We start from the raw sequence: 24,656 nt of genomic DNA, 5'->3' as shown, positions 1-24,656 counted from the left end.
TTAAAATATGCTTTTATTATTTTATGAGTAAATATTCAGCGAACGCATTTACAAAAATAATCAACGCGTCAGCTAAATGCTATGAAATGTAATGTAATGTGAGTCAGTTCCTTGTTTTTCTTTCCTTTTTTGAAAATGTTATAGGTTGCTGTTTGAAGTCAGGTTTGATTGACAGTTGGTGTGAAACAGCCTTTTAGAGAGATCCCGTTTTGAGTCGTTTGTGGCCTTTTAGTCTTTGAGAGATCTTTTAATGTGGACATTTCAATGTGTGCAGTGTATTGTTATTACAAAACAATACACGTATGACAGGTCTATGTGTGAGGATGGCCTGAGCATAGCGGCTAAATGGTAAGCAGTTGTGTCTGTATTGAAAGTGGCAGGATGAATAAATAGCTGTCATGTAAGTGTTTGTGTCTTGTCTTGTAGAGGCTAATGATAGTGAGGGTGGGTAAGAGCAGAGCTGCTCCCCAACAGATGGCGGGTAATGTGGTTTGGTTTAGCTGCCCACTACGCTCACTCTAATTAAACAGAGAAGATTACATTAACACTGGCTCCCACTCAATCTGCTCCTCCACTGAGCGTGGCGTTGTACTGAAGGCGGGGTGGCGGTCGGAGGTGGAGGGGTTACAGAGGTGATGGTAGTTAGCACTGTCAAAATTATACATTTGCAAAGCTGAATTCATATTGAGAAACTCAGAAAGAAATGCTTCAGTTTAGTGGAATGGATCTACTAGAAAAAAAGTCCAAAAGCTGTTCCAATCATTTTCACAATTGCTGTTGACGTTCTGAATGACATTGAGCAAGGCACTCAACCCCCATCTGTTCTGTTTACGAGTTCAGTGGCCAACAACATCTGACACTGGATCTACCGTTAAGCTCTCAGGTAATGACACAGGTGTAAAATCTTGCAAATGTTCATACAGTAATTAAGGAAGTCAAAAATAAAGCTAATTTTTAACAGTTATTTAATCAGACAGTTAAGAAAGATAATATTATTTGGGATTTTACACATCAGTATTTAATTTCATACTTAAATTACTTATTAAATTAAATTAGTGGATACATAAAATAAGTTACCATTCAAAACTAAATAAATCATTTGGTGTATAATTGACCAAAGCCAAACATCAGCTCTTATTAGAGGAAATGTAACAGGGTTGTCTTGTCCGAAATTATGGTTTGATCAGCAGCTGAACTTACTGATGAGGCAGTTTGATTCGTCTGTAAATTGTGAGATGGTGTAAGCAAAAAATAATGTTTCTATTCAGCATGAATAATTTAAAAGTTCTGTAGAATTACATTTATTCAATATTTCACAAGTAAAACTGCAGAAGAGTATAGTATCCAAGCAACATAGTTTTATGTAGCAGAAATCAGATTTACTCTTCTATTTAAAAGGATACAACAAACAGGTCTCAAACCCAAAGATTGAAAAGTAAGGCAATTGTTGTGACAACAAGAAAGCAATCCAACATGTGGTATATTGACGATGTTGAAGATGTTTTTAAATAGAAATAAATGAATGGAGTCGTATAATGTAATTAAAATGAATCTAAAGTACCCTCTGCAAAATGAGCTGAAAACACAAAGCTCTGGAAAACAGTGTAAACACTGTAAAAACTGCAGGCTGGAATTTTGCTGACAGAGTTTAAATAGAATAGCTAGAAAATAAATTACACAATAAAACATTCACAGCGCACTCAGGGGCTACTTTATGGTAACATGGAGACGATAGAAAAGGAAACCAAAGGAATGCATAGCATCAGCATGATAACCTGTTAGATCCCAAAGGCATTAGGCAAATAAACCCAACATTAAAAAGATGTACAGTAAAAGCTGCCAGCAACTGAAATTAAGAAGAGGTCTCAGTTTCACTGTGCTGTGTTGGGAGCAGTGGCAGACCCAATGCTTTGATATTTAGTGCCTTCACATCTGGGATAAAACAGCGGCCAGCTGTGGCTCTGGCAGAGTGCCATCAGAGGTCACCACCGAGCCTGGAGTGACTCCAGCTGTTTGCAAGTAGTCCAGATGAAACATAAACTCTATAAACAGCTTGAGACGGCAAAGGTTTGTGGCAGAAGCCAATAAACGGTTAAGAGGGATCAGCTCATTGTCCAGATCAGGGGCAGGGCCATAGCAGCGCTGTAAAAGTGAAGTGTTCAGCCTGAATACGAGGAGTTGCACCAATGATTCCTAAGGATTACGCTATCTGTACCCCCGGGTGTACTTCTTCTTATTTATGGAGGGACAGAAGCTCATCTGATTTAAAAATAAAAAAAGTACAGTTATACAATTACAAGTCTACCCAATATTCAATAAACGGTATTGCATGAGCACCACATGTTTCAACTTAACAGCTTATTTATTTAATAAATAGCTATACCAGGTTTTGGTATAGTATAGTATGACTGTAATGTGTGTTTTTTAATACATCTTTACTTTGGGAAACCTGTCTGTTTAACTCCTGTCATTTATAAACGACACAATGGTCAATGGACATCTGGGACAGTGACGAGTGTGCATACAGATGGAGTTTGAACATCTTGTCTTCTAGTGTGATCATAACAGCTTTGAACTGAACATACTCATACCTGCGGACTTGGCGAGGAGCCCCGCAACACCACACTGAACAGCTGTGGAAGCCTTTTCCCCTACCTTGTATCAGAATCAGAATCCGTTTATTACCTAGTAGGTTTACACATACGAGGAATTTGCTTTGGTATAAGCGTAAAGCATATTTGATTTATACACTAACCTATAACATTAATCGTTTCATTAATAGATCATTAAAAATAGCAAACAGCCTAAATTAATTACATCCTGCATCTCATCTTTCATGTCCAACTAATCATCAAACATTTCAAAGTATATAATATGTAACAAAAATGTTTTAAAATCTTAATATGTTTAGATACCATTTCAGACGTCCTTAAAAATGGCATGAAATTGTAGTATTCATGCCATTCAAAAGCTATAAAACTTAATATTATAAAATCATAGTAGCTATAGTTTTCCATACATTTTTACTCATATATGTCAAAGTAAAGTAATAAAATGTCCTTGTGTATCAGTACGCTATACAATGTTGTTTGAAAAAGTCATAAGACAGTATCTCACACAAATATATTATTTTTTCAAATGTCATATTCATATTTGTATTACTAAAAGAGTCATAGTACATTACTGTATGTCATACAAAAGTAATAGTATCCTGTCATGAAAATGTAATAAAAAAGTCATAATAGTTTTTAGAAGTCATAGAAAAGCATGCCCTTAAAATGTTTCCCTTATTTGTATTTCTGCATATAGCCTGTAAATTGCATTAATGACAAATATCCCCCCAGATATCCCCCTATCCCCTGACTAAACATCTAAATCTATTATATAAAAACAACATGGTAAACAAACCAGAGCAGAGCAATCCAGCCTTTCAGTTTAATCATAGGGAAACATCGTTGTATATATATATTTTTTATAAATGGTCTTCATATATTTGTGAGACCATCTACAAAAAAGTAAACTACCATTGACATATGGAGTTTGACTATTGAATGCACACAGCAGAAACAGAGGGCAAATGAGACAAGATGCATAAAATAGTAAATTGTTTTATTCTTTTTTTAACCATGCCACCGAACACTGACGCATACAGAGTTGTGCCTGAATCCACACTGAGAAAACACTTTCACACACTGTGTTACAAAGCTGTAATGAAGAGGGATTTTACTGCACACATGGCAAGAAGAACAACCCTGATTGGATACCAGGTCGAGCTTTGATCTGGCCCTGAGGTAGACAGACATTGACATAATCTAAACAATGCTAATCACATCCTTCTAGGACACATCAAATAAAAGGACATCTGCATTATCACAACATAGAAAGATCAAAGAAATAACCCTTTTCAAACAAAAGTGCTCGGTTTCTTTTGGTCCACCAAGGAAATCCATTTATAGTGCATGTTCATGTAGAATAGATACAGTGAATGTGTGTTCTCATGGCACTGAGTGTTGTTGGCTACTTAAGAAGGCATTGGTAATGCCCACAGACGCCAAGACTTGATATACACACTGTTTCCATCCCAAGATCTCAGTCTATTGTCGCTTTGAAGGGAACAATTTGATGCAAGTTCCAAGCAATTGTGATTTAAAAAGTACACGCTTGACTCAGAGTATCAGCCACTATCACAGTATGTTGTATCCAGTTGCAATTTTCAGACAAAGTGGATCTACATGGCAGTCTACCTTTATTTAAGTAACAATAAACAAACACCCAGAAACAACTACCAATAGCACAGACCCATGTACTCAAGCACATCAATGCTCTACTTATAAAAGAGGCACAAGGGAGGGATCTTAATCAAATCAGAGACTTATAAAACACACACATTAAGATGTTTCTCAAATCATACCAAATGTAAACAGATAGCAAATTACTGTAATACAAAAATACAACATGTTTAAATCTATAAGGCCTGTTTTAGGCTCACATAAGGGAATAACATACCGTGACAGTTTGTACATTACAGCTACACTATACTGACAATAACCTGCTCATAGTGATTCAATGTCAGAATTTTCTATTCATGTTTTGTATAAAAACAACAACTTCTTTTCATGTTTTCTTAAATTTTCTCCTAGAAAATTCTGATTCTGTGATTTTATAAGACATGTATATATAGTTAATGATAAAAAACTACACATAAAAGCCATGTCGAGGCTGTTTTTTTACACACGGCTTGTCCACTTAAATTATGTATTTGTTAGAAAATTAAAAACTACTGATGACTGAACACTTTGCAGTAGGTTTGAAAGTTAGGAGAGGTAGAGCTCACTCTACTAGAAATCATCCCAAGAGACACCGTGATGAAAACCAGCACATATTTGGTAACAAATAAACAACATATAAATAGCGAAACCTATTACAACGCAAGAAAAACTCAAATTGTAAGCCAGCTACCTCGAAACAATATCATCCACGGCAAGAAAGACAAGGCAATTAAAGAGATCAAGCTTATGAGGTCAAAACGTGGCAGCCATTCAAGTAACACATGCAGAAAGTAAACAAATCCAAAACAAAATCCAGCATAAAATTAAATTGAGGAATTTAGGAGAGAACATTTCAACCAATCAAGCCTTCGTGGAATTATATATTCAATACTACTGCACAATCATAGAAGATAACTCAGGTTCAGCAATCAATACATCAAAAAATATCCTGCTACACAGACAGGTCAGCAGTGGCAGCCATTGTGGCTTTGATTTTAACATCAGTGGATCCGTTGGAGAGACAGTTATTATCAAAACTGTGTGTGAGGGAGGGAGAGTGTGTGTGCACTAGGGCTGAAACAATAAGTTGTCATTCTCAACACTTCTGAGTTACAGTCTTTTTGAGGGCGGAAAATAATACATCTTCCTGTTTCTCAAAATGTGGGCATTTGCTGCTTGTCTCAGTTTAAAATCAGTGGGAACAAAAGTGGTTATTTGAAGATGTCACCAAAATGTGACTACATTTTTCAGACTAAACAATTTATCACTTAGAATAAAAAATACTCTAATTCATAATAAAACTAATCATTACTCACAGCCCTAGTGTGTACACAGATTAATTTTCGTGCTTGCATTACTCTGTTGTCAGGTAAAAACCTTGTATCTCCCACAACGACAACTTCACACAATTCATTTTTCAGTTAATCCAAAAAAGAGTCTAAATATTATTTATTTAAACCCACAGAGAGACATGTAATCTTTCAGCATGAAAAAACAGCAACACTGGAGTTACGAGGTTTTCACCCAACAGTGACAGAGTATGTGTGTGCGTGGGGTCCAAGTCCTGCTCAGACGTAACAGACGTACAGGTAAGTCTTTTCTATCCTCCAGTCCGCCGGCACATCCTCCGGTTTGTGGCCCTTCATGTGCTTCTGCATGGAGGCCAGGCTTGGGCAGAAGTCCTGGCAGATGGTGCACTGGTACGGAGACGCTCCGTTGTGAGTGCGCAGGTGCTTGATCATAGCAGAGTAGTCTCTGGACCGTTGGTGACACAGCTTACACTCAAATGGCTTCTCACCTGAAAAATTCAACAATACAGCATTAACCTTGCAGACCCGGGGCCAGAGGGTCGGCCACGTGAAACGGGACTCACCTCTATTTCAGTCCACTGTACTTCATGTGGTGTTGTGTTGTGTTTGTGCAAGGGGTGTGAGTGTTTTCGCATCAGGATTAGACCTATATCAGTTTGCCAGTTAGATATTGGCCAGTCAGCGTCATCTACCACAAATACGACAGAGGTTTCTCTCTGACGTCAGCGAGGCATCAGATAGCAGTCAGTAGAATGTAACCTGACATTAAATGTAGATCTGTTGCACATAGTAATGATACAATGGTTTGATGGTGTTTTTTATATAGAGCAATTGAATTTAAATGCACTCTGTAAGTGTCTCCTCTTCCCTTAAATAGCTAAGCTTAAAAACCATCAATATTTAGTGGTTCGATTGACCATTAACAACATTTAAAATGCATGTTTTTTCAACCTAAAAATAAGTGAATTTGGTCATTAAAAGGCTGGCATTATTCTATCTTTGTCTTTTGTCAACAATGTCCATAAAAACACAAAAACCACAAGTGCATTAGTCAGACCTTTAATATTTTCTGACTACCCTGGCCTGTCTGTGGCTCTCAGAATCTAATTTGTTCTGAGAGAAGACATAAATCTTTAAAACAGGTCACAAAAATAAGTGGCTGCAATAAAAAAATAAAGGCTCTGCAATTTTCTTAAACAGCTGGGCACTGTAGTTTTGAGCAAATGTTAATCAAAAGGAGAATAATCTACAGGAGCTGTTTTTATCTTTCACATTATTACACAGTATATGTGTCTTGGCAGAAATGACTTATAAGTAATAAGTAAAGTAAGTAATTAAGATACAAAATCACATATATCATCTTTTAAATGTAAAGATATTGCACGTAGAATCACCCCTATTAGCACTGAAATGCCTCCCCTATATGTGTGAGTGTGTTTTTGCCTCTGAACGCTCACCTGTGTGTACACGGTAGTGGGTTTCTAGCTGGTGTTTGAGGCTGAACCTCTTCCCACAGCCGTTGCACTCATAAGGCTTCTCTCCTGTGTGGATGCGTTTGTGGCCCCTCAGCGTGCCGTCATCTCTGAAGCAGCTCCCGCAGAATTCACACTCAAACGGGTGATCGCCTGAAAACACAGTCGTGTCAAAACATCAGCCACAACACCAACACAGCCCATTATCGTGAGAGGAATTAAAGGCTAACTCCATCCTTGGCACGACGTGCAATGGGTGCATATATAACTACGCAAGTCAAATAGCCCTTTCTGCACATGCATATCAAGCAGGGAACTAATGTGCTTTCAGACGTCGCTAATGTTATGACATGAGGACACTCCTCTTGGCTGTCTGCTAATAGCTAATAAAAGTCCTCAAGGCATGTACTGCTCCGTGCTCTATACTGTAGTTAATCTATTTCTCTCCTAGGCTGAGGGTTTGACTCATCTCCAATGACCTATGTGCCTCATTATCTCAGTGTCCACAGCAACAGCCAAGTCAGAGGATACATTGCTCTCCTCATTACAGGCCCATTCTCCCCAATCCCCCACCCCACTGTGGAGCAGATGACATTTACAAAATGTTACTTCCAAGCAGAATGGCATACAAACAAGATACGCCGCCATGGCCAAAACTCCCTTCACTTCTGTCTCTTCACATCAATTATGTATTTCTCCTGTCTAGACATCAAGCCATCCTGACAGCTGGGAGTGTTATTTAAGGTAAAAGAAGAAAGGGGGACATCTTTTCAGTAAATATCTCTCCGTCTCCTGCGGCACTAAGACTCACCCTTGGTAGAACACACAGACAAGTCATTTCCATTTGCTTTTCCTTCAATATTTATTTGGGTTTCCTCTATCATTTTGGGTGAACCACAGTAGAACTGACAGCCGTGAATTGCAGAAGCCCAAAGGCTGTCTAAGAACCCAAAATATAAACAGGATGAAATTGCCCAAAATATGCACCGGCCATAACGGTACAGTGCTGTCATCAGAGAGGTGAGTCATCTTATACAGAAGTGAATAAGAGGGTGGGAGAGGATGCATGCAAATCGACTTAAACCTTAAAGCCAATAACCTAAGGAAATGAACCCGTATACAGAAATAAAAACAGCCGTCTCCTTTTCAAAATACGCATGCTTTTGACACTGCATGCTTATGTTTTATCACAGGAGATAGTGCTATAGACGGCGATTATGGTGCGAATGATCCATGTCTTACCCGTGTGTGAGCGCAAGTGTCGCTTGAGGGTCGTGTGGCTGGGGAAGGGGCGCTCACAGTGGCTACAGATGTAGCTGTGCATGCCTGTATGGACCTCCATGTGCTGCTGCAGGGCCTTCTGGGTCTGGAAGCGCTTTGCACACAGCAGACAGAACACCGCCATGTCAGTCCCTGGAGAACACACAAGACACAGACGCACAGTTATTTCAGTACCATACACAGACAGGGCCTTAAGTGGGGAAACTGGGTCACTTCAACTTTGTGTGAGTCCTCAGAGGGAAAAGCTTCTTTCAAAGAGCAAGTGCCTCTACCTAAACTAACTCCCCTAAAAGCCCAGAGGCACTTTCAACTGCGAGTCTTTATGCGTTCTATTTTAAACCATGAAAGTCATTGTTTTCTTTAAGAATTTCCCACACAATGCACAGCATGCCAATCACACAATCAATGGATCCTTCCTGGTGTGTTAGATGTGTAATTATTCTCTTCATTCCCCATCAGGAGTCAGCTCCAGCCTGTGAAGTCCTCTGTCTCTGTGCTCAAAGAGCAGCTGATAGTAGCTCCACCCTAAATGATGCCTACACTATGCGCTCTGTGCAGAATGTTAAGTAGTGATATCAAGCCATTAAAGGCAGGACTGCAGGAAAAAACACAATCCAGTTTAATCCTGTGTGTGACCTGGCATCTCTTTGGGGCTGCTTTCCTGTTGCACAGAGTGTGGAGAGGAATACAGATAGGGAGTCGCTGGCAGGGTAGCTCTAGTCAAAATGGCAACGTGAAGAAGATCCATTGGCTGTCATACAGTCAACACTTGATCTACAGGCAGTGTATGCCAGCACTGAAATCCAATCTGGCATTCACACCAAGGCAAATTCATATATGCTGTAGGACTGAGGGACTGGTTAATCAGCTGCATTGGACATAATGTGCATGTCCTGCAGAGTGAGGCTTTAATGTGAGATTATGAGGTCCTTATTTCTCTGTCTGCTCAGGTTGCAGATCATTTACAATGCTAGCAGGTCCCATTGCTCCTGACTCAGATTCAATCAGACATCTCCAGCGGAGGATCATTAGTAAACAGAGGACTGTGCCAGCACTTCATTGGAATTCAAGTGGGGTTGCTGTGTCGCATTTAAAATGCAGTCTGATGAGGTCCACTAAATCAAATCATTTGTTACTGTTATTGAAGTGCCTTGAGGCAACTGGCAATTAAATTGGAATTAACGCAGGGAAAGGGATACAGCACACTCATACTAAGAGGGAAGAGTGTCAGACTCTTGCTTTAGGTTCAATCAAGTTAACAGACAAGCCTGTTCAAACTAGAAAGAAAAGGAAACAAATCAAGCAAATTCACATTTTATGGGACAAATCAGAAACATTCACTGTGTATTGTTTACTAATCCACGTGTCACAATTTCTCAAACAAAGCAAGACGCATTTTACACTTCACAGTTCAATGATATGTATAATTTGGCAAAGAAACAAAAAAACCTAATATTATAATTATGGGGCTTCTTTTTAAAGCTAGTTTTGAAATGCTCACTAATAGAACTGATCATGTGTAATCATTAACAGAAAGAAGACAGGATGAAAGACATTCCCTGATCCTAACAATCCTGCATGGGGGCGATCCGCTGGACTCAACTGCACCTGTTCAGAGGCTTTAGCCTCTGGACTTCTGCACAAAGGGAACACAATGAGGTTCAGGCCCTCATTGACCAAGCCCATTAGTCATAGGCTCCTCACGCAACTCCTACAATCCCTGTCTTTATGCTGTCGCCTAATGACCGCGGTCCTTTCTCACCCACGGATCACAATATTTTAGTTCTAAACAAAAGACCCTCCATTCTCAACGCCTCTGCGCCCAGCCTACTCCCCTTATCTGCTGACCATACAGGAAATCCTTTCACTGTCTAACCAGCTTCACTTTCCGCCTGAGTCATACCTAACTAATGCCAATTCACTGTGCACTGTGCAACAGTGGAGTCGGGATAATGATCCATCTAAAAATGGCTTAAGGCATTTAAAAAACCCAAAAACCAATCTGCATAACCTGTGATGTGGAAGCCTTGATCCACTTTAACTGGTTTCTCCTGTAATGTGTTCTGCAGACAGCAGGGGGCGTGCTTTCTTTTCCAATGTGTCCTGGATTCTTTAGCTGCAGGCAGAGCAGAGCAGAGCCCTCAGCCAGCCGGAAAACACACCAACCACCTTGTAGATACTTCAAAGCTACTTTAATCATCCTCCCTCCACTCTCTCTTTATTAACTATCATACATTGTAAATGCGTGTTTCAATGCGGCCCATGTACTTTGTTCTGTCTGCTCTGAAAGTTTAACATCCCAGTTTCTTTGTGGAGGTTAAACCGTTACTCCCTGACACACCGGCAGACTCTCACAGATGTATATCCTGATCCTTCTGTCACCAACAATCCTGAAACTTGAGTAAAGAAATATGACAAATATTCTGTCACAAGAATCACACTCTTGATCCCGGGTTGACACGCAGTGACAACAGCTCAGCAGTCACTTTTAGTTTGATTCTGCGCAACCGAACGCTGAAAATAAAAATAACAAATAATATCTTGAAGTGTAAACAAAAACCTTTCGGAGGCAGGGAAGTGTTTGTGTGCGATAGTGGTGGCATTTCGCCTCGCTGCGCTCTGTTAACTTTTCAAAGCAAGAGGATTTGCAGTTGTAGAGTTTTCCAGTAAGCTTTGGTAATAAGTGTAGAGGAGCTTCTTTATGAGAGAATAAGCCCTAAAGTTGGCTGTCATTGCCCCCTGCCTTCTCACCCTTAACCAGACAATGGGTTTGGGATTTGGGTTTTAAGGCAGAGGATGACCCCTGACCCTTGGCCCTCAATGGGGTAAATACCATGTAATCAATGGTATTCCTCAAAGGCTGGAGAGTTGACTGAGCTTTGTGTTTAGTGGGAGGGAGTCTTAACAGTGGGAATGATTTACTTTAAAGGAAATCTGCCAGGGAGGCAGAAAATATAAACATTTACTGTCTGTATTATATTACTGAGCTGCTTGTCTAATGCACAGTTAGGTTGGTAATTCAGGACGGTTTGAGGTCGCTATGCTATTTCAGCATATCTCCACTAAGGCCGTGTATATGCTCATGTGATTTAACATGGTCTGCCTTCATACATCTGCCACTTATTCAGTCCAACCGAGGTGGGAGCCAGCCACGCTCTCACGCTGCCTAAGAAACAAAACCATGTGTCTAGGCAACCAGATAGGATCATGGTCCTTGTTGGGGTGAAGTGTTCAAGCTAATCCCTTCATTCACAAATAAGCGCAGCCTGTTTCTTTTCAAGCTGCAAACAAAAGTTTTCCCACCCTGAGAATCTGGGAGTAAACCCACTGCAAATTGAACAAGAGATTGTATTCAGTGGCGACGGCAAATCTGTATAATTTCTTCTGTGTTAATCTTAACTTTAGTGTCCAGAGCCCACCAATTAAAGTGATTGATTTGTGGATAATTGTCTTTCATATGTGCTGAAATAAATGGACACAAAACATTTAATTTGAACTGCAATCACTTAATACATTTGCAGGATTTAATCTATGAGGGTTGTTTCAGTAAATTGTGATTGACAGCAAAGATAAACAAAGATTGTGCTGACCTGAAAAGGTAGAGGAATTTCACACAGATTTCCCAATTTACAACATTACATCATGGCTGATCACATCTGCTAGCTAGTGGATGCTATGTGAGGACACTATAAGCTCTGTCCTAAGGCTGCTGAGTGTACATACTGTGAGCTCACTGATATCATTCAGTTAAACATACACAGTCATGAAGGCTACATTATGTGCAAGACCTCATATGACACGCTACTGTATGTGTTCATGCCGACAGCGCCCTGTAGTTGTGGCGGCTCGAGAAGCACATGCACAGACGCTACAGTACCTTAAACAACCCTGGGCGTTCATCAGCAGCCTGCTAATCTACCGGAGTGAGGAACAACCGACTTAATAATTAATGCAACAAGAGATACGTTGCTTGTGTTTAACCACCACTCCATGGATCAGTTCGTTGAGGTCACACGTGGGTTCACTTGCCTCAATTCCTAGAATATTTTTTCTGTCTACTGTATTTCACTTTACCTGAAATGACAGGGGATCTTGGGGCTTTGTGTATCATGACAGTGAGAGCAAATAAATACTGTCTTCTCAATGAACAAACAGAGCACAGTTCAGTTGAGTTTAGGGCTGAATTACAGCTGGGTATTAACAGGAGGCTGCAGTAAGATGATGCACACATGATTAGGCGACCTTAAAGGTCTGCATTGTAAAGCCCGGGCTGTATCTGAATCAACTACCAGACGGTTTAATTAGAACTTGGACAGAAGGTAATATTATTCCCTGATGAAGCACGCTGTAAAGTGTGGAAACAGTCCAGCTGCTGTGAGTACACAAAGGCAGCACTCTTATGGCCTTTGCCTTGAAGGCAAGGTGGCAAAATAGTCAGGCAGCTTGGCTTGAAGTGTTTACAGTCACTTTCTGAGCCTGCTGTAGATAAGCTACAGTCTTGGGTTTTCCAAAATTTAGAGCTCGGTGCCCCAGAGCCCTCGATTTGCTCTGATGAAACAAACCCCTTTGTTGTTAGAGCAATTCGGAGACAGATCCATTCTTTTATTTTGGGCACTGACAAGTAGGTCAGAGGAGACTGTGACAGTGCTGTGGTGAGGAGTAAACAGCAGCACATGATGTTGTTTTCCTCTCAGTCCTGGCATCCAATACCAGCAGCAATCCTCTTGCTCTCAGGAAGTCCTCAAATACCCCCTACCCCCTTCCCTTCCCACAGTCCACCCTGCCCCCAAATCCCCCCCCCCCCTTTGATCTCCAACAACCAATGGACATTCACCTCTGACATATCAGAATAGCTTTAAGAGACTTTCACTAAGATCTCCCAAAGTAGTATTATGAGCCTTCTAGAGGAGGTGGGCAGCCGTGCTGCAGCTGCTGAGGTCTGACAAGTGTTAATCTGCTAAGAGGAAACTCATTTGGCTCACTGGTTATGCCACATGGCAAATTAAAACCCAGGAAGCTGTAAAGACCCTGTGTTTTTTGGAGGAAAAGAATCCAGGTTATATTTATTAGATGCAAATTATAATGGATTGGAGCATATCCTTGGCTCAGCTGATTAAATAACCTGTAGCTCATGTCAGTGTGGGCTGTGCCAGCTACAATAGGAGTCTGTAAAAAGGGTCATGCGTCACAGCTGAGATCACAACAAAATGAGAGAGTAATGCCCTCTTGTACCCTGTTCTGGATACACTGCCAAGCTGAAACCGAGCTCTGGATGTTTACAACTTGGGGAGATGTGGGTAGAAACTTCTGGGCACCGTTAACACCCCTCCATGTCCACATCCATTAAGTATTCATACTGTGTGTGCCACCTGGAGTTACAGTTACATGCCAATGCTCCTGAGAGGGTTATCACCTTTCTCTGACAGTAGCAGTAAAGGTGTGGAGTCAGACACTGCCAGCATATGTATCGTCTGACAACAATACAGCTTTTTTTCACAGTTGGATACTTTCCAGTCAAACAAGCGCTGTTATGTCTTTCTCACTTCAAGCTAACGGGAAATATTCAACAGTGCCTATTCACTACAGGCAATACTCATTAAGGCTTTAGAGGTTTTCAATAATGATCCTAACCAAGGCTGGTATCGAGGCTTTAGAGATGATCGGGTGAAGGCCTCATATTGGACTGATCTGGTTAGTCGGTGTTTATTACTATTATTGCATTGAGAAACTGGGTCATGTTTTTTTACTATCAATTTATCTGCCTCTTTCTATTTTGAATAATCTTGTCGTCAATAAAATCTTGGACAACAGTAAAAAAAATGTCTATCATAATTTCCCAGAGCCCGAGGGGATGTCTTCAAATAGCTTGTTTCTTCCAACCAACAGACCAGAACTCAATAACATTTATTTTATTATCAAAGATGATTAAGAAAGCCAGCAAATATTGATATTACAGAGGCTGGTGGCAGTCAATATTTGTCTTTTTTTCTTAAAAATGACCTCGAGCTAAAAATAAAAAGCAGGCAACTTGAAAATATCTTTATATTTATATTTTTCATGCATCAGTGATACACTGAAGTGCATGTTTTTGGGATAGCTTTTACCATTGGGTTATTGTTATGTATCACTTGGCTCCAGCAGATAATAAAGTTGAATATTAATAACTAATTAACCATCACTTTGGTTTTTACAACTTATAAACCCTTTATAAAGGTAATCTAATAATTATAAATTGGCCTTATGACTTCTTGACTTATTTTATTTGATAAGTTAAACACTTTCATTTTGCTTGATATATATATATTGTCTAATCCGTGTTTGTGCATTAAATGCTTGTTACTAATGTAACAAAGTCTTAATTCTTATATGTGGGTTTGAAGAATTAAAAGAACACGTCTTCAGCTTCTCAGGCAGGTTGTTCAAACTCTAAAGAGCCCAGACTACAAATCACAGTTCATCATCAGGCTACTTTTAAGATGAGAAACTAAGATCATCCTGACGCCCACTGTTAATGCAAGACATTTAATAATCAAGAAGAAAAGTCACAAAAGAAGGATTTACAAACATTTTCGTTATCAGATATTATTGTAAAACCAGAAGGTGTTCATCTCATTGTGTGAGTGAGTGTAAGGTGAATAATTCCACAGGCAGGAGGTGTGGATAGTATGTCTGTAAAACTGTTACGCTGGCGCTGTAAAGCTACGACTGTGGCAAAGTGGCAAGCATTGGGTTTGGATGCCAAGAGATATTAGTGGGTGATATGTGAGAGGGCCTCCCACCGCCATGTTGATAAATTATGGAGCATCATGACAGGAACAGTTTAACCCAGAGCCAGCATGACAGGCAAGTTTAGAGCCATCACAAGTCCCACAGTCACGGCTTACTTGACAGTTCAATGCATGCTGTCCAGGGTAGACATAATATGCGTGTATGCGTGTGTGTGTGTGTGTGTGTGTGGGTGTGTGTGTCTGTTTGTGTGTAGAGTGTTAGTGCATGCACACATCATTGTGTGTAGTACCTGTGTGTGTTTGCCTGTGGGCTTCCAGAGCATCCTCTGAGGAGAACGTAGCTCCACACTGATCACACACCAGCGCCTCTGCGGGAGCTGTAGATAAAATCAAATGTAAAATAAGGTATCTTCATCAGACAGTTAACATTTACATGTGCGTTTGTAATTGTAGAGTGAGCCAGTTAATTTGGCATTTGAGGAGAACTGTAGAAAAAAGCAAGAAAATGGGAACAAAGGCGCCTAATTTCAGAAGTCACCAAAGAGCCTTGGTTGTCACACACTTGTGCTTTTCAGGTTCTAACACAAGGAAGCGAATGCGCAGAGAACAATGGAGCAGAGGAAAGCGCCATAAAAACACAAGTCAGGACAAATAAAAGCACCAGACAGGGTGCAATGGCGCTTCTTTCTTGACAGAAAAGAGCCGAGCTGAAGAGTTTTATTTACCGTGCCCTGTTATCAGTCTCTGAACAGTGAGCAGACTGTCTGCCTAAGAGGCCACAGAAGGACTGGGTGTTCTGTGTACAGCAGACGCTACCGCCTGCGGCACATCACTTTATAAAAAAAAAATAAAAAATACACTTCAGAGTCAACACCCCAATTCCCATCGCATGCACTGTAACTACAGTTCCCAGTTCACCTCTGGAATGCCCTTGTCTATTCTGATGAAGACATAAGAGAGACAAGTTTGCATACTGCTTGCAGAAATATTCGATCCTTGTTCTGCGCTCACCTCACACCTGCATAGATGGACACATAGGACAGACATATGCGCACACATAAACACACACACATGCACACGCGCACAGCAACATGCACATGCACACACAGCTGTTGGGATGTGGGTTGGCTCTCACAGAGATGTAAATCGGTTGCAGATCCATACTGGCCCAGGGCTCATTCACTGATCTATTTTCTGCTCAGCTGGCTTTAAATGAAGTTAAAATGACTCATTAAAACACCCACAAGCTTTGGGAACTCTGAACGCTCGAGCCTAAATGTGGTCCTCTTTCAACTCTAAGATGCCTCTATACACAAACACTGTGCCACTGTTCCTTAGCGCCGCACACAAATAACAAAAAAGCCCCAATCTGTTCATTTCTAAAAACAACAATTTTTGAAAACAAACTGGTTACTGTTTTGGAACGGTACGTTTTGTTACACGAAACAAAAATAAAACTTGGAGGAGAGTAGTTTTGTATTAGGAGTAACAGTACAACAGTGTTGCAGATCCTGATGTTGTGTGACGCTGTCCAGTGTGGTGTGTTGTGTTGTGTGAGATTGTGTGATAAGGGAAGAAGAGAACATAGTGCATTGTCTTGTGCAGTCAAAGGCACGGAGTGTGCTCTCATCCATAAACCATCAAACTGTCTCCAGACGCGGCTGCAATCGTCCTCCATCAAAACACTTTGTCTGGCATACCAAAATAAGAGCCAGCATCGAGCTGAATACCAAATCAGCCCATTAGAGCAGTGGAGCACTCGCTCCTTAGCAACCAGCGGGATCTAAGGCTGCTATACCGAAATACACAGTGACAAAGAAATGAGATCCACATCTCTTTTTTTTGGGTAGCATTATGGGTTGACACATTGGGATGGGGAGTTTATGCAAAAATTCAAATTGGGTTAAAGGTGCTGCTGTTGATGTCACTGCGAATTGAAAATCAAAGCGTGTTGTCGAAGGTCTGCGAGTAATGCAAGACAGAATGTGTGTTTAGGCGCATGCGGAGGGTATAAAGGGACGACTCAGGTGAAGTTTAAAGAAACAGATTCGCTCTCGTCTGTCAGCAGTATGTCAGTCCCAAACAATTCTCAGCAGGCGGGGAGGACAGGGACCTCGCCTTGTCTATACACATAATCCATCTGAGGTTTCTGTTTCTGTTTCATTTTTAGTGCCTGATCCTCCCCCCTCTCCTCACCCGCTCCCTCCCCCCTCTGCTCCTCTTTCTCTATTTTGGATAAAGTAGCTGGGAGAGCAGTCAGGTCTGATTAAGTCTGCATTTGGGTACAGTGTGTTCCTGGACACACATCTGCGAGCGAGCCATCACACACGCTTCGGAACACTGGCAGAACACCCAGGCCTGCCGGCAGCTGATGATGTCATCACTCAGAAGGGGCAGAGCTGGCGAGCCGCCAGAGTCTCCAAAAAAACACAGAAACGATTCAAACGGAGAGAGAGAGCGACAGAGAGAGAGGTACTGAGAGACCTGAGCATGGAAAAGAAAGCATGATCCAAGTATTCGGAGCAGCACTAACTGGTAGAAGGAGGAGGGGTGGAGGGTGGGTGTAGTATGAACAGGTGCATTTGAAAGGCCGCACTATCAAGAGACTTCATAAGCACTGAATACTCTGAGATGAGAGTGTGAGAGTTACTAAGTACCTGTGTGAGACAGCATGTGCATCCTTAGCCGCATGTTGTCCTGGAAGTGTTTGCCACAGTATTCGCAGCCGTGGCCTTTCTCCTCGTTATGCAGCCTCCTGTGCGAAGACAAACACAAAATGCGAGTGTTAACAGAGATGACAACAAAGCGGGAACACACTCGTGATAATAAAAGTATCTCGGTTCTGCGCCTTTTTTTTCTGCAAGGTCTCCCTAACCCAGAAGCACCATTGTCCTCGTAACAAGAGGAGCATGTTTTAATTCCGGCAAGAATCCCTCGCTGAATGCAACATCATTAGTGTAAGAGGCCCTTGGAGTTGTGAATCACAACGCATGAATGCTAAAAGAACACAGACAATAGGATATCAGGCTAATTTCAGAGTGCAGACATACGCGTGCCTCCACCCGCCAGCACAGCAAGACACGGGGCACGCACACACACTCACACACACTTAGAACATGCGCGCCAACTCATGCCCCAGCTTAACATGCACACACACACACACACACACACACACACACACACACACACACACACACACACACACACACACACACACACACACACACACACACACACACACACACACACACACACACACACACACTCTCCTCCTGTAACTGCAATGAAAAGGAGAAAAGACGATGATTCGCTGAAGCTCTGCCGGCAGCAAAACCTATCATATCATATCACACACATCCAAGCATGCAAGGCATCTGTACTGTTATCCTTATATCACCCCACTAACAGCCTAAAAAGAGCCGCCATTAAACACACTCTGTGGTCAGAATGAATGATTCCTGAGATGTAACTTAGCACGCATGAAATCAACATTAACATATTATGGTGGAATATTTTTTTCTCAGTAACATGCTTCTGGATTTTTACTGTCAATTTAAAGATGATACTTTACTTGAGCATTCATGTGAGAGTTTCATTTTGGATATCCAAAGCAGTTTAGATTATCGGCCTAAAATGCCCCAACAAAAATAAATACAAATTTTGAAATAAATGTTTTTGTAAATCCTAAATTTACCAAATTAATTAATTAATTTTGTTAATTATTTTCATAACTCTGCAAACATGTGTTAACAGATGCAAAAATAAACTATATTTAGGTTTATTGGCAGAGGTTTAAGTAACCTTCAAAATGAATGCATCACATTTAAGTTTTTTTTTTAATGTTTATAATTTTGGACTGCAATATCTGTATTTTTTGTTCCTTTATTCTCCCTTTATTTTCCCAAATCTGTTTAATTTCTGTAGTTTTTCACACTAATCCTGTGCCAGGGGAAACTTCTTTAACATCTACAAAATGTCAATCTGCAGAGCAGGTGTATGCTCAGTGACCTGGTTACAGACCTACAGAAACTTCATTACATCCTTAAGCAGCGCCACCAATGCAACTCCTTCAACCTGCGGACATCCGCCTGTCTCCATGAGTAAGCCGCGCGCATCACTAAATATCCCACAGGATGCTCTGTTTCACCCAGCGCTCTCAACACAGCTCTGGAGCGGCACGAGGCAGAAATGTCAGCCACAGGCGTGGACAGGAAAACGCTGTGATCCTAATCATGTGCTAACTGCATATTAGGAATCACAGATTGTCTTGTTTCTAATAATTAGTGATGAGTCAAACCCTGCCAAACACGCACAGTTATTAACATCCGCAATCAAGATAATGAGAGTTGTCATTGAGCTAGTAACTTTTTGTGTACAATGACACAATCTAGGCTGACAGGCTGGCAAATAAAGGAGGAACGAAGAAAAAACAACAGAGCGGGTCGTGAAGCAGAAGTTATCCATCATCCAGCTGAAGCGTCCAGCCCCGTCCCTGCTGAGCGGCTCCTCTCTACTGATGCAAAGGCATGCATATCAAATAGCCTGCGAGACAGCCTGTTGTGTGAGGCACACTTCTACACAAATAATCAAACATAATTTAGAAAATTGGGCTTTGTAAATAATAGCGTTATGCGACACCAAGGCCTCTTTATATATCAAATCCCTCACAAAGATCCGATTCAAAACTTCCCGAGACATCTCACTGTTAAGCCATGAGTGCAGGTGTCCCTGAGAATACATTAACATATTTGCTGTTGCCCCTTCCAGCTTCTAAATCTCACAGTATTTTAACTTGATGCGTCCTCACAGCATTACCCACTACTTTGCTCACATAAATCATACCGCACAAGCACACATAAGCCTGCTCATCCCTCACATCTTTTATAAGACACAACATATGCTTGTCATGCTTTTGTTTTCAGCAGTGATTATGAAAAATGTCATTCAGATTGAAACTATGCATCTTTTTTTTTGGATTCAACACCTTACAGACAAGTTATAAATAGTCTTTTTTGTTTAATTTTATATTACTTCAGATATTAAAATGTATTGTAATTCTGCAGGAAAGTGTAAATGTAAAAGGGTGGATGCATGTTACCTGTGCTGCTCCATGGCCTGCCTGCTGTGCAGCTGAAGCCCACACTCGCCACAGCACTGCTGGCCCTGAGCCGGGCCCTCGTGCCTCATCCCTGCTGCAAACTGGCCCAGCCTGCTGAGGAGCTCCCTGTGCAGCAGGCCCTGATGCAGCAGGCCGCTGTAGGCCCTCGGGTCCAGCGGCACGCCCAGGGATGGGGCCACTGAAACGGACACTGGCAGCATCCCCTCCCCTGTGTGGTTGGAGGGCATGGAGTAAATGGAGGCCAGATGTTTTTCAGAGATCCCCTGGAAACAATCGAGAGAGTTTCCCACCACTTGGCCTCCGTCTTCGGAGCTTGTGTGCAGCTCTCGGGCGCTGGTGATCACGCTGCCTCTAAGGGGCGTCCCCGGGCCCTCGTCTCTGGGCTGGTCTGACATGCAGCTCCCCTCCCCCCCGCTGGAGGACCTGCCCTCGCAGCCATTAGGTTCATCTACCTGCATATTCTCTGATTTAATACTTCTGCCAGGATCCAGGGAAGAGGCTTGGGATATCTCTGCTCCGCGGCGCTCGGGCTGCTGGGAACCCTCCATGTCAACCTCCGTGTCCATCTTTGGGCTCAGATCATGGGCAGCCTTGGGCTCTGTGCCGGGAGAGTTCCCCTCCGTCATGTGGTATAGCGCCAGGTGGTGCAGAGCTGTGGGACTGAGGCGGTTAGGCCCATCCTGTATGGAATGCTTCTTGGACATCAACATGTGCCTCCAGTGCCGAGCTCGGCCATGGTCACTGGCGTCCTCTGAGCTTTGAGTTTTCACTGCCACCTCTTCTGTCTCCTCCGCCTGGATTGTCTCCAGCACCTTCAGGCACTGCTCCTCCAGGTACTCTATCTCCAGGATCTCAGCGGCGTACAGCAGGTCATCCAGGTCCTCGGCCGTGGCCTGGAGTGAGGCGGTGTAGGCATACTCCAGGATCTGCTGGAAGGTCTTTGGGGACAGGAAGTCCAGGGCGTAGCGTAAGCTGCTGCGGTGGAACAAGATCTCGAACATTTTGCTGGTGCAGGCCAGGACGGTGCGGTGCGCCGGGAACTCCTGGCCGTCCACCGTGATGATGACATCACACAGGGTGCCGGACAGACGCATCTGATTGGCCCGCTGCAGAAGCGTGCTGGGGTGAGTTGGATTGTGGAGCTGGAGCACACCCATGTTTGTCGGACCCGTATCCACTCGGACCGTTGCCGAGCCCACGCATGAGGTGTTGCTGTCCTGCCTGCTTAACTTGCCTTCAGCTGGTTGTAGGTCTGTGGTTGGGGTGGAGGGGGAGGGTAGATGATCAGTAGTGCCTGTCTCACTTACAATGTGATGTAAAAAGGGTTTTAATTACATTCCAGTGTACACTTTCACCCATGATCAATCAATAGGAATACTTTAAAAAATAAATTAAATAAAAAAATAGTTATAAATATATTCTTTAAAATTCAAACCCCACCTTCAGATGTTTTATTACATGCACCCTACATGATTATGTATTTTAATTATTTTAATTAAGAACCAGATGCAGACAACAGGTCGATAAGCACAAAGCAACAGTTTCCATTGCAGGTGATTAGTCTGAGGTCTCGTAGAGAGCAGTCACGTCGCTGTAATAACGTCTGCATACTGAGAGGTGACGGTCCAATTTATCAAGCTGCTCACACACACGCTCACACACACATCCGTGCCCTCAACAGGTAGGCCCGCTATTAACAAACGCCTTGAAGGGCTGATTAGTTCATTTAGGCTGCGCACGTTCCTGATTAGACGTGTTCAAGACAATTAAGCCGCTCTGTTAAAAAAAATCACTAAATAAGTTATAAAACTATTAAATGGAGGAAAGCGTGGAAATAATGCGGAATCCTGCGGTGGGCTCTTGTATTTTGACCACATTTAAATCCCCAAATGACAGTGTGAGTAAACATTAGGCTGTGTATGATGATGTTTGTCGGACTTCTCAGCAGCACCTCGAGTGATGCTGACAGGCTGCATCCTCAACTAACCGCAACATCGGAGCGCATCAGGTGCACACGCACAAATCCACATTTATTATACAAACACATTGCGACAAATTAACCCTCTCCACGCGCTTATTTACTGTCAGCACGATGTGTGAGGGAACGCGAGCTGGGTGAAAATTAAACACACCAATTTGTCAAAAAAACTGTCCAATTCTATGTCTGCGCGATACAGTCTGAGCTGAATCAAGTTTGTAAAATCCTAAATCAGGCAGCGGCCAAACTTGGGCCAGATTTCCACACGTGTGCTGTAAAAGGTTATAATTTCACGCGCTATAAAACTGACGTTAATTGAAATATTAATTGTTGGAATTAGTCTGAGACTGGAAAGTAGTTAATCGGAGAAGAATGAGGCGAAATGAGCAGCAGAATATTAAAAGTGTCGGCTGTCACAGTTGTTCTTACCTCTGTCTCCTAACGTCCTCCGCTGATTACCCAGGCAGCATCATGGTTACACATTTCACAGTACCCGCTCCAAACTCAGTCTGCTCCAAGTAAGCAAATCATCACCCAGCCACCACAGTCAAACCCGCGGGGGAAAAAACACACTTCCGGGAGGAACTTTCAAAGTAAAACCTGTTTTGAGAACCACGTGTTGAAATATTTGACAGTGTTATTTGTAAGAAAAGCAAGACAAGTAACTGATTGATTAACTGATTTGTCTCGGGTTTTGCTTTTACCGTTTTATGTAAAGAACCTGAAATTGCCTTGTTGCTTCATTTTGCTATGTAAATAAACCTGATGACATGCCCAGTGAGTAAAACCAGTTTCAAACAGTATTGAATTTTCGAGAACTTTTACAGTGAGATTAAGACTTAAATTGAAAAGGAGATATACTTTGAAATCAAAACGTTGTTTGTGGTTCTTATTGCCTCTGGTGTTGTAATAAAATAAAACAATAAACTAAGGATTTGGCGTCTTATTTGGTAGTGATGTATTTTTTTTGGGGGAAAAATATCACTGAAGGTGTCATTTCAAAATTTGTGTTGAATAGGAACACCCATTAGTTGTATCATACCTGGCCTTTTCTAAAATGTTTAGGTATAAATCTATAAAGCAGTGTGACTCCCCTCCTTTTCATAAATCAATTGCAGCAACCATCTCCGATAACTGATCTTAAAAGATGAATTATATGTTTATCGTGAAGAAATAAAGGACCTTTTTAGTGGAGAATAGCTGCCTCAGTATAAATGTTTCCTTTCATGTATTTAACTCCTCCTTATCCTAAGTATGTGAATATGTGTTGCATATATTCATTTTGATTGAAACCTGTGTACTTTATGAAAGAAAATCCAGTTTGACAAATACATTTATCCTATTAGTACTACCTTAAAATCTATATAGAAAATACAGAGAATGAAGAATGTTAAGACACAATTGAGGAAACACTTTTTGTCTCTGAAGTCCAGCAAAAATGTGGGAGTGGTTCTTTGGTGTGCAAGAAATGTTGAGTAAGTGGGGGGAAGGGTGCAAGAGTGACATAAATGCAACTTGTGTATGACTGAAGGACAGTGAGATGTTTCAAGATAACCTGTATTCTGCTATAGCCATCATTTTGATTTCGGACTTTTCAACAGATGGTTGCTAGATGGAAAAAGGCTATAGAGAAAATTGTAGAAATACAAAGCCATCCTGGTGACCCTGTGCTTTAAGGAAGTTGACCCATGAGGTCAGCTGAGGTCAAGAATGTCAGTCCACTATAATACCCCCATCCCCCTTCAGTCTCCCACGTCTTTCAAATATTTGTTAACCCTTGAATACATTTTCTTGTGACACAATCGTCTAAATGTTATTTGAGGAATGAAATCCTAGTGTTTGAATGTCAAAAATCTTTAATGAGACTTCCAACTACATAAAAACAAAACATGGAGTCCATTCCTTCTGCATACATGATTACTTATACTTAGCTAAAAAATACTTATTGTTGAGTAATATTTTGAATAATGCAATATTGTAGTTCTGTATCATGGTACTTTACACGTGTGAATGACCCAATACAGGAAAAATCCCAAGAAATATCTTCGGATAGTAGTTACAGCTAGGGTGACCAGGTGTCCCACGTTGTGCTGGACTGCACAGCATTCTTATTTTCATTGAAACAATGTTCCCTGTTAGTTGTGTCGGATGTTAATCAATCAACAAAGTCTAGCAATGTATTTGCTGATTGGCTGTAGCCGGTGAAGGGCAATTACCAAAGAGATTTTGTTGACATTTGCCAGTTTCTTTCTCCAGTTTCAGATTCAGAGATTAGCTACAAAGAAATATCATGTGGACATGTTTTGTAGGGCAAACTTTCAAACCAAATATTTAAAAAAAGCCCTTTACTTGCATAGTCTGTTCAGACAAATCAACCTATGGTAAGGTGTTGCAATTCATATTTAAAAGCTATTTTCATTAGAAATCTTAATTTTTTTAGTGCTAAAAGGACATTTTCAAAACGACCTCATCTTTGCAGTAACATGACCAGCATTTTCCC

At 41.5% G+C, this 24,656-nt stretch overlaps 1 protein-coding gene across 2 annotated transcripts; it reads right to left on the bottom strand.

Annotated features, from left to right (window-relative positions):
- Window positions 1–3,592: 3,592 nt before the first annotated feature.
- On the bottom strand, window positions 3,593–22,690 carry zbtb16b (zinc finger and BTB domain containing 16b). 2 transcript variants are annotated; one of them, XM_063907746.1, is made up of 7 exons: window positions 22,586–22,690; window positions 20,158–21,430; window positions 17,717–17,814; window positions 15,350–15,436; window positions 8,293–8,463; window positions 7,036–7,203; window positions 3,593–6,066 (listed from the first exon to the last, which is right to left on the bottom strand). In XM_063907746.1, the coding sequence occupies exons 2-7, from the start codon at window positions 21,333–21,335 to the stop codon at window positions 5,837–5,839; spliced, it is 1,932 nt and encodes a 643-aa protein (XP_063763816.1). In that variant the 5' UTR covers window positions 21,336–21,430; window positions 22,586–22,690; the 3' UTR covers window positions 3,593–5,836. The 2 variants fall into 2 exon arrangements, with proteins under 2 accessions (XP_063763816.1, XP_063763817.1); XM_063907747.1 differs by having other exon boundaries at window positions 20,158–21,480; window positions 22,586–22,604.
- Between the last annotated feature and the right edge of the window lie 1,966 nt (window positions 22,691–24,656).

Source organism: Eleginops maclovinus, chromosome 18, assembly GCF_036324505.1.
Source record: "Eleginops maclovinus isolate JMC-PN-2008 ecotype Puerto Natales chromosome 18, JC_Emac_rtc_rv5, whole genome shotgun sequence".
Lineage (NCBI taxonomy): Eukaryota > Metazoa > Chordata > Actinopteri > Perciformes > Eleginopidae > Eleginops > Eleginops maclovinus.
The sequence above is the reverse complement of the archived record's forward strand: the minus strand, read 5'-3'. Positions and strand labels throughout refer to the sequence as shown.

Bases quoted from the DNA above. Each gene is read 5' to 3' on its own strand.
- zbtb16b (XM_063907746.1), bottom strand. From the start codon at position 21,335: ATGGGTGTGCTCCAGCTCCACAATCCAACTCACCCCAGCACGCTTCTG. The intron at 15,437-17,716 runs GTACTTAGTAAC...TTTTATCTACAG, and splicing joins GCACATGCTGTCTCACACAG to CTCCCGCAGAGGCGCTGGTG. The intron at 6,067-7,035 runs GTGAGCGTTCAG...TGAATTTTTCAG, and splicing joins CCACTACCGTGTACACACAG to GTGAGAAGCCATTTGAGTGT.